Below are 9,484 nucleotides of genomic sequence, written 5' to 3' on the forward strand. Positions count from 1 at the left end.
CTTTAAAGAATAAACTGTACTTATTGGCTAAGCCAAAAATTCTGAAAATGTTATGGTAAGAATATATGTGAGTCTAGTTTCAGGGAAAATTAACGGATCTTAATTTGGAGTTCAGTAGCTCGAGATATAAATAAATTAGTGACTCTAAATCAGACAGACAGTTTGAATTTACATACAAGAAAATAGTGAAAGTATGGATAATGTTATTTAGGTGTGTTATACACATTAAGGATGTGGAATGGAGAGGAGGAGGAGGAGGAAAATTGGAAAATATATGAATGATTTGTGTATAATTGGTCATATGCTCGATTATAATTGATAAACGATGAAATAGAAATAATGCTTATATTTGCGCATGATTGGTCATGGTTTAACCTCATGTGGGAAAATAAAGTTTCATAGTATGTGTGTATGGTATATTTGGAATATGATTTGGCTTGAAGTAATGTCATGAATGGTTTATGAATTAACACTTGTTGGTAAGTTTGATACATGAACAAATGTTGTGCTCATCCATGCTTATAATGCTTATGCTATATGTTTATTTGGGTTAACATATTTGGTGTACATGCTTAGGCTTTGGCCAAGTTGTGGTTGGATTATGCCACGTTAAACTTATAAGTTATGCATTGAGGTGGTAAGTGCCTAAATGGAAATATGCTTGTGATCATGACAAGGGTGGTAAGGTTTAAATCATGTAATCTCTAGTGAAATGATTTATCCACGTGGTTAGTTCCAAAAAGAATTATGTTTAAATTCATTAATTTGCGACTATGGTTGAATGATATGTTTATGTCTTGTGTGATATGCATAGGAAACGGGTGTGGAAAGGTAATGAAATAGTAAGTTCATATTTGAAGTGAAAAATGACGAAAAAAGGGATGATGAGTTTAATTGATGTTGTTATTTAAGCTAAAGTGATATTTTCATTGCAAAATTGAGAATTTCATAAATGTGTTAATGAATGGTATAGTCGATAAACGTTGAGTTAAATGGTAAATACGTATTAGTATTGAACTTACTAATATTGAATTGTACATGAATTAAATGGAAATTGCTAGTGATAGGATTGAATTGTGAGCATGAGAAATTGTGAATTGAATAAAAAGAAATGAAGCATTGAATTGCATGAGTATGTACCGGGTCTCGTAGGCCCTATTTATTATGATTATAATATATTGAGGATATATTGTGAAGAATTATAAAAGCATGTTAATAATTTGAAAGTTTTAATTTAGATGAAATTGTATAACTCGGTTCAATACGTTTACAAGTGTATGTGTTCTGGTAATGCCTCGTACCCTATTTTGATGTCGAATACGGGTAAGGGGTGTTATAGTAAAAGTATGAATTTGCCCTATTAAACGATGCTAGACATGGTTAAGGTATAGTTGGCATGCATAGGATTGCATATGTTATTGGTGGTAGTATTCTGGCACTATGGTGCAATTCATTCTGGCATTTTGGTACATTATATTATGTGGAGTGTTAAAGGGATCAATGCATTTATGCCCAATTAGCACCACGGTGCTTACCATGGGATGTAAGGGGATAAATTCACATACCCATACTTGTGTTTGCATCTAGTTAATACGGGCTATAAGTAAATGTTTATTATGTCATCTTGATTCTAGAAATGATACATTATTCTTATTCGTAAATAAATGTCATTCTGATTTTGATAAACGAGCATCATTATGATTCTAATTATATTAGGTTATTCTAAAAATGATTTCTTTTAATGTCATTATAATATTCTTTTTATTTTGATTAAGTTTAATTTCAAATTATGTTAGTACCACTGAGTAATCAATACTCAACGTACGGATTTGTTTGTTTCCATGCGCAAGTTTCGTAGGTTTTTAAAATGATCATCAGTTGTCAGTATCCAAGCGATTAATACTCAGCTCAACCGTCTAATGTAATATTTTTACTATGTTTAATACATGTGGCATGTACCTAAGTCATTAGGAAGTATTTTGGAGTTCTTATAATATTTTATTTGTATATATATGCTCATATTATGGTATACTTGGTAAGGTGACCTACAAAGCTTCCAAGGTTATTTTCAAGCTTGGCTCGATAGCTAATTATGCATGGTTGTACAAGTTTAAATATGTTAGTTGATACGTTTGTTTAGCTGTGTTGGATTGTATGTTTGGATGATATTTGATTGTGATTACATATGTTGAATCGATGATTATTGGGTTAGTGCTACGTTTAGGCATGTTTTTTTGTATAACTTGCTATGGTTTGAATGCTTGAAAATTGGTAATTTTTTGTCTGTCGAAACCATTTTTATTTTAAAAAACAAAAATTAGTTGTCGATGAAAGTTTAGAGTCGCCACCAATCTTTTATTGAGGTGTGATTGGATCATCTAAATATGACTTTGATCTACGTGTTTTTAGAAAAATGGGTTCGAGAGTCAGTTACGTTCGAGGAAGGATTAGCATCCTCGTATCGCCCAAAAATTGGTACCGAATTGATTAATTAGTGTCTTAATGTCGAGAGTTAAAAATATGATCTTTAGTAGAAAATTTAAAAAATGCGTTACTTATTTAGACTTTTCTCATTTCAGAAAAAGAAAATATCACACCCAATGCGCTAGAGCACGACATTCTATTTCTCCAAAAATGAGTTTGTCCAAAATACTCATGTAATAAAACTTAAGAGAATATTCATTTGTTTAAAATTTATAAAGAAATCGCGGCCCAAAACGTTAGGGCACAATTTCTCAAAATTCTAAGCATTGAATTTTTTTTTTTAGAAAAATCTTTATCTCGAGAAATCAACGCGTCACATCCAATACGTTAGGACACCACATGTTGAATTCCCGATGACAAGTTTTATTTTGTTTGATTAAAGAGCAATACCCGATTGTTAGATTTTACGAAGAAAATTGGAACCCAATACGTTAGGGCCCAATTTTCTTGAAAATCCTAAATACGAGTATTATCTCTATTTTGAAAATTTTCTATTTTTAAATTCAAGTAAAAAGATGATGTAATGTTATATTGAATGCATGAATAAATGCCTCTTTAACAAATATCAATAATAAATACGACAATTGTATAGAAATAATATAAACATAAATAAGGAAAAAAATAAACAATGACATGCAAAGTATCAAATAAATAAGCGAAATAAATAAATAAAATTTAAAAGTATAAATGAAAACATAAATCAATAAACAAATGAAAAATATAAAGAATAAAAGGTACATAATATATATTGAAATTATAAAGAATAAAAGACATAAACATGGGTTTACATATAAAATTTTGGACTATAGAATTTATAACAAAATATATATAATGCATTTATGAAAATAAAGAAAAATATATAAACATACATATATATATTATAACATATGTGTTGAAAATATAAGTTTGTATTTAAGCAAATAAAAAAACATAGACATGTGCATATATATATAATATTCATTAGAAAAATATATAAATACATACATGTACATATATACAGAATTAAAAAAAATTGAAACTAAATATAAAAGTATATATATGTATATAAAAGTCAGGAAGTAAAAAAAAATAAAAACATATGTATAAAATATATAAGCATACGTATACTATATATAAAACAATATATATATTACATAAAAACAATGCATGCGCATGAATATAAAAAATAATAATAATAATAAATAATGATACAAGATTAATATGCCACATAATAGTATTAATAATATTAAAATAAATAATTTAATAAAAAAACTAAAATAACAAATAGATGATTAAATAGCATCAATAGTCAAAGACCAATGAATTTAAAACAAAGAGTATAAAAAAATATAAGGCAAAATAAAATGTAAACAAATTTGAAAATAATGAATTTGAAAATGAATAAAAAGGGGAAAAGAGATTCGAAATCAACAATATACAAATCAATAAATAAATTATACACAAGTCAACAAAATAAGAACAAGCCACAGAAAATAACAACGCAAGAGAGAGAGAAATTTGAGTGAATACTCTTAGGAATTATTATTACTCCCAACTCAAGTTCCCCTTTTACAATGAAGGGAGAGGCCTCTATTTATAGTTGAGCCTCCCCAAATCCAACGGTACAGATCAATTACATCAATGGCTAAGATTAAAGGGTATCTATAAATTAAATCTCTAAGATTACAAAATAATATATTCTAAGATTACATATCATTTCTAAGATTGCATATCATATCTAAGATTGCATATCCTTGAAGATTATGTTTTCATAAGCTTGTAGATGGACCTTCAACATTTTCAAATAATGGGCCATTCTGATCGGGCCAAATGATATAATTTTGTACTACTTGGACTTTGTTTCATTATTTTGGGTTTTTTTTGTGAGCCCGGGCTAAATTGGCCTATTACATTGTCATTTTGCTATTTAATCTCGAGAAAAGAAGAACAAGTCTCGAGACCATTAGAATAAAATTTATCTTATTGTTCGTATAAGCCTTAATGTCTCAAGACATTCCATGTTAGTCTCGATACAATTGTACATCAAAGCTAAACTAGTTTTGTCCTGTTTCAAGTCTCAAGACAGAAACCCCTTATCTCGAAACATCCAAACATCAAAGCAAAAATAGAGAAACAGGGGAGGCTTGTATCAAGTCTCGAGACTTGAATAGCCATGTCTTGAGACATAAATTTTAATATATCAAAACGTGTCATTATCATAGTAAAAATTCTAAAAATAAAATATAGATTGTCTCGAGACATCATGCTGGAATTTTATGAATAGAATTTGCATCTTACTAAACACATCAAGGTAATAAATTTTGAACGAAAACATTAACGTTTTTAAGTACTCAACTATTATTTTCAAATAAAAAAAAAGTGAGAGTACTCAACTTTTAACCTTTTAAATACAGGGATCAAATTATAAAGTTCATTAAAATACAAGGACTGGAGAAATATTTTAACCATTATATTATGTGAATCTTCCTCATCGCTTCTGATATAAAAAATGTCTTCAGCCCGTACGGATATCACATTTTGAACACTGAGGACGTAAGCTACTTGGTCAGTGCCGTCGCCGTTTGTGGTTTCGTTTCAAGCTCGTCTCTTATATCCACTTTGCTTCATTTCAAGATATGGGTAAGCTTCATTCTTCGTTAATTTTCCGTTCAATTGTTAATGGCGGAAGGAATCCTTCTAAATTCCACTCTTCTTATTCTTTTAACACCATTGCTTCCCATGTAAGGGAAAAGCAAAAAAAGCATGATAGTTTGGATAATGTTGATGATGCTTTTTTTTTGTTTAATAAGATGATTCACAAGTACCCAATGCCTTCTGTTGTGGAATTCAACAAATTATTAGGAGCCATTGTTCGAATGAAACTTTATGGCATTGTTGTTTCGATGTGTAGCCAGATGGAACTATTCGGAGTTTCCCATGATGTTTATACTTTGAGCATCTTGATTAATTGTTTCTGTCAATTAGGTCAAATTGATTTTGGGTTTTCTATTTTGGGGAAAATGCTGAAGTTAGGTGTTGAACCTACTGTTGTAACTTTTTCCACTTTGATTAATGGACTTTGTAATCAAAGTAAGATTTCTCAAGCTGTGAGTTTGTTTGATGAAATGATTGGAAGAGGGTATCAACCTGATTTAATTGTTTGCAGTACCATGCTTAATGGGTTGTGTAAGACCGAGAATACCGATCGAGCTGTTAGGTTTCTAAGGATGATAGAAGAAAGAGGTTTTGAACCCAATATTGTAGCATATAATACTGTTATTGACTGTCTTTGTAAGAATAGTTTACTAAAAGAGGCTTTCGATCTCTTCTCCGAAGTGAAGGATAAGGGCATTAGACCAAATATCGTTAGTTATAATTGCTTAATTCATGCTACTTGTAAATTGGGTCAGCAAAAGGAGACAAGGCAACTTTTGAATGAAATGGTGGATAACAATATTTCATGTGATATTGTCACATATAATATATTGATCGATGCACATTGTAAGGAGGGGATGATTTATAAAGCTGTAGATATTGTTGATACAATGGTGAAGCAAGGCATTGAACCTAATATTGTCACGTATAATATATTTATTGATGCATATTGCAAGGAGGGGATGGTTTCTAAAGCTGTAGAAACCATTGACAGAATGAGAAAGCAAGGCATTGAGCCTAATGTTATCACGTATAATATATTAGTTTATGCATATTTTAACAAGGCAATGGTTTCTGAAGCTGAAGATATTGTTGACACAATGATAAAGCAAGATATTGAGCCTGATGTTGTTACCTATAATGCAATAATAAACGGCCATTGCTTGCAAAACCAAATGGGTAAAGCTAAAAGAGTATTTTCGTTGATGATTGAGAAAGGTTGTGCACCTGATATACTTAGTTACAACATCATGATCAATGGATATTGCAAATCTAAGAGGTTGGACGAAGCAATGGAACTTTTTCATCAAATAGCTCAAAACGGACCAATCCCTGATACAGTGACATACAACACCCTTATGCAAGGTATGTGTCAATTTGGGAGAGTTATTGCTGCATGTGAACTTTTCAAGACAATGCTTGCTTCTGGGCCAGTTCCAAATCTAGTGACCTGTTTGATTTTGCTCGATGGTTTATGCACAAGAGGTAAACTCGAAGTGGCATTGAAACTTTTTCGAGCAATGCAGAACAGTAGGTTGAAACTTAATGTTGCATCTTATAATATCTTAATTGATGGCTTGTGCAAGGCTGGGAATATTGAAGTTGGAAAGGAATTATTTCATAAACTCTCTGTCAATGGTTTAAAACCTAATGTTTACACATATGCTATAATGATTAATGGATTCTGTAGAGACGGATTGCCAGATGAAGCATACCAGTTGTTTAGGAGCATGGAAGATAATGATTGTTTGCCTGATAGCTTCTGTTACAATGTAATGATCCAAGGATTTCTTCGAAACGGCTATACGCTAAAGGCAACACAACTTCTATCTGAAATGGTTGGTAAAGGCTTTTCTGCAAATTTGTGCACTGCCACTTTAATTTTGGATCTCATCTTACGATCTAATAATTCAATTTTGGTATGAAGTGTCACAGATAGTGTAAAGATCGTCACTTGTGAATGGGAATCAATTTATTCATAACCCATTGTACTGCCGTTATAAGTTAAAGCCTTTTGGAAATTACAATGAATGTTAAAAGTTATATTTTCAGTTTAATTTGGTGTACTTTAAAAGTATGAAACAAATAAGTATTATAAGCCATGTTTCACTTTTCAAATACACGCACGCACGCACATGTACGCATGTTTTTAGAATGATTTTATGAAGTCAAAGCAGCCCACTGATCCATTGGAGACCATAAGTTGATCTCAAGCTGATGTAGCATATGGAGCTGCAGGGAAAACAGAATTTGTGAAGAGCCAGCTATGGTGAGTTGTGTGGGATGATTCTAATATTGATGAAGCTTTATGTCCTGCTTTTGTTAAAATGTTTTTCGAATCTTTTGAGGATGGTGTTGTTATTTGGATTCTTACATTTTGAGTTTCATTTAAAATGGATTGACTTCTTTCATTTGAGGTTCCTTCCATTTGCTTGAGGTGTGAAAGTATTGAGTTACATTTTGATCTTTGATGATCTTGACTGGCTTCTTTTATTGAGTTCCAATGTTTTCTCATTTGTAAAAGGTATCCCTTTTCGGTGTCTGGTTTTCTGAACTGGATCAAAAAGACTTGCTTTTATGCCTTTAACCTATCAGATTGTATTGGTGAGATTATATCTATATGCAGATGTAGGAACCATGTCCTTTTAAAATTGTTAATTTATGGGGTTTACACGATTATACTCTATTTGTGTGGATAGGGAAATCCAAAATATCTCCCCAAGTCTTCCATGATTCTAATACTCACATTTCTTTGTGACTTGTGAGTTACACGTATTTGGTGAGAAAACAATTGTTCACTTCGAACTTTAGAGAACATGGATTTGAACTATGAAGATAACATTATTAAGAGGGATAGTCACGAATCTTAAATCGTAGACAATAAAAATAACATAAAATATATAAAAGAAAACTTGTTGACTTCGAAAAACTTATACTCTATGCTAACTCATCCAAAATGTTTATCAGAGTGTTAAGGGATTTTTTATTCATTTGTAAAAAATAGATTAATGGCATATGATTAGTCTCAACTCGAAATTAATTCAAATTTAAATTGATCTGAATTAATCCTATCTAAATTGATTTGATCCAAAATCATCCTAACTTACCTAATCAACAAGTCTAGTATATATACATGTGTGTGCCTTAAAAGATTTAAAAAATTCATTCTTAAAAGGGATAATCCCAAATTAACCTCGAACATAAAACGTAAAACAAACATGATTATTTATTACCTAAACATAAGGACACATAGACAAAACCAAAATTAGACATATAACAGTAATATCATTTTGAGTTATCTATCTTATTGTTTTGTTTTATATCATCACGATCAGGCTTGTCAGCATACCCAAACCCTCTTCGTTTGGTGGGGAAAAGCATGAACAATCCACTAGCCAAAATCCCAGCCGCTAATGGCAGATTTGTTATCAATGCATTACCATTAGGTCCCGGTCTAGGAAAAAAGCAACGCTGAACATCATAACCACTAAAAGCCATGACTAAAAACAATGTTAAAGCACAAGCAGCATGAACAAAATCAATGGGTGTAAGCCTATACTTCCTTAATATTTCCTCGGCTTCTTTTGGGTCGTCCAAACCGAAATCATCATCCAGCTCAGAGTTGAAAACCCAAAGTCCCCTGATGGTGGCAATTCCATAATAAAGCTTCCCATCGCTGCCTATGAAACTGTCAGTGAAAGAAGATAAGAAGCAAGCGAGTGAACATAGAATAATGGCACCTAAAGTCATGTATTTATGAGCCATTTCACATCTTCCATTGTTGGAGAATGAAGGTATAATGGCTTGGAATGCAAAGACGGTGCCGGTAGGAAGTAGGTTCGAGAGGTTGGCTGAGAGCGGCAGTGCCTTGTGGGCAGATTTCGGAGAAGCTTTGGTGATTGCCATTGCCATGGATATGAGCTTTTGAAGTAGATTTGTCTTTGTGTGGCATCATCATATGTTGTGGGTTATGGATTTTATGCATAAAAAAGGAATAAATTAGGGCGTAAGCCATTTTTATCATAAACAATGCATCATGGATTCCTTTATTTATGAACCTAATTTATTTCCCAAAAAATGATAAATGTCACATTTGCTTATTCCAATTTTTGCAACGTGTATATTACTATTGTTTCCACCACAAATATCATCGCATAATGGAAGTTAGTTCTAAGCTCCATGTATATCCAAACATAAATATCGAGAAAGGATTATATGAAAAATATTGAGAAAGGATTAATTGAAATTGTGATTCTATGTTACCTTATCTCTTTCCAATAGGAGAATCACAAATTAGATCTTTCTTCCTGATTTTTAGTGTTTTTAGTTTGATTTGAATTTTGTCCAGATGAAAAAGCTGAAAATT

At 31.5% G+C, this 9,484-nt stretch overlaps 2 protein-coding genes across 2 annotated transcripts; one reads left to right on the forward strand and one right to left on the reverse strand.

Moving 5' to 3' along the window:
* The first annotated feature begins 4,920 nt into the window (after positions 1 to 4,920).
* LOC107899130 (pentatricopeptide repeat-containing protein At1g63330) lies at positions 4,921 to 7,529 on the forward strand. Its single transcript, XM_016824752.2, has 2 exons — positions 4,921 to 5,103; positions 5,274 to 7,529. The coding sequence occupies exon 2, from the start codon at positions 5,274 to 5,276 to the stop codon at positions 7,041 to 7,043; it is 1,770 nt and encodes a 589-aa protein (XP_016680241.2). The 5' UTR covers positions 4,921 to 5,103; the 3' UTR covers positions 7,044 to 7,529.
* An 874-nt stretch (positions 7,530 to 8,403) lies between these two features.
* Positions 8,404 to 9,030, reverse strand: LOC107899131 (protein DMP10). The gene has a single exon (XM_016824753.2). It carries the CDS (start codon positions 9,028 to 9,030, stop codon positions 8,404 to 8,406), a length of 627 nt encoding a protein of 208 aa, XP_016680242.1.
* Positions 9,031 to 9,484: the final 454 nt, after the last annotated feature.

Source organism: Gossypium hirsutum, chromosome D08, assembly GCF_007990345.1.
Source record: "Gossypium hirsutum isolate 1008001.06 chromosome D08, Gossypium_hirsutum_v2.1, whole genome shotgun sequence".
NCBI lineage: Eukaryota > Viridiplantae > Streptophyta > Magnoliopsida > Malvales > Malvaceae > Gossypium > Gossypium hirsutum.

Bases quoted from the DNA above. Each gene is read 5' to 3' on its own strand.
- LOC107899130 (XM_016824752.2), top strand. From the start codon at position 5,274: ATGATTCACAAGTACCCAATGCCTTCTGTTGTGGAATTCAACAAATTA.
- LOC107899131 (XM_016824753.2), bottom strand. From the start codon at position 9,030: ATGGCAATGGCAATCACCAAAGCTTCTCCGAAATCTGCCCACAAGGCA.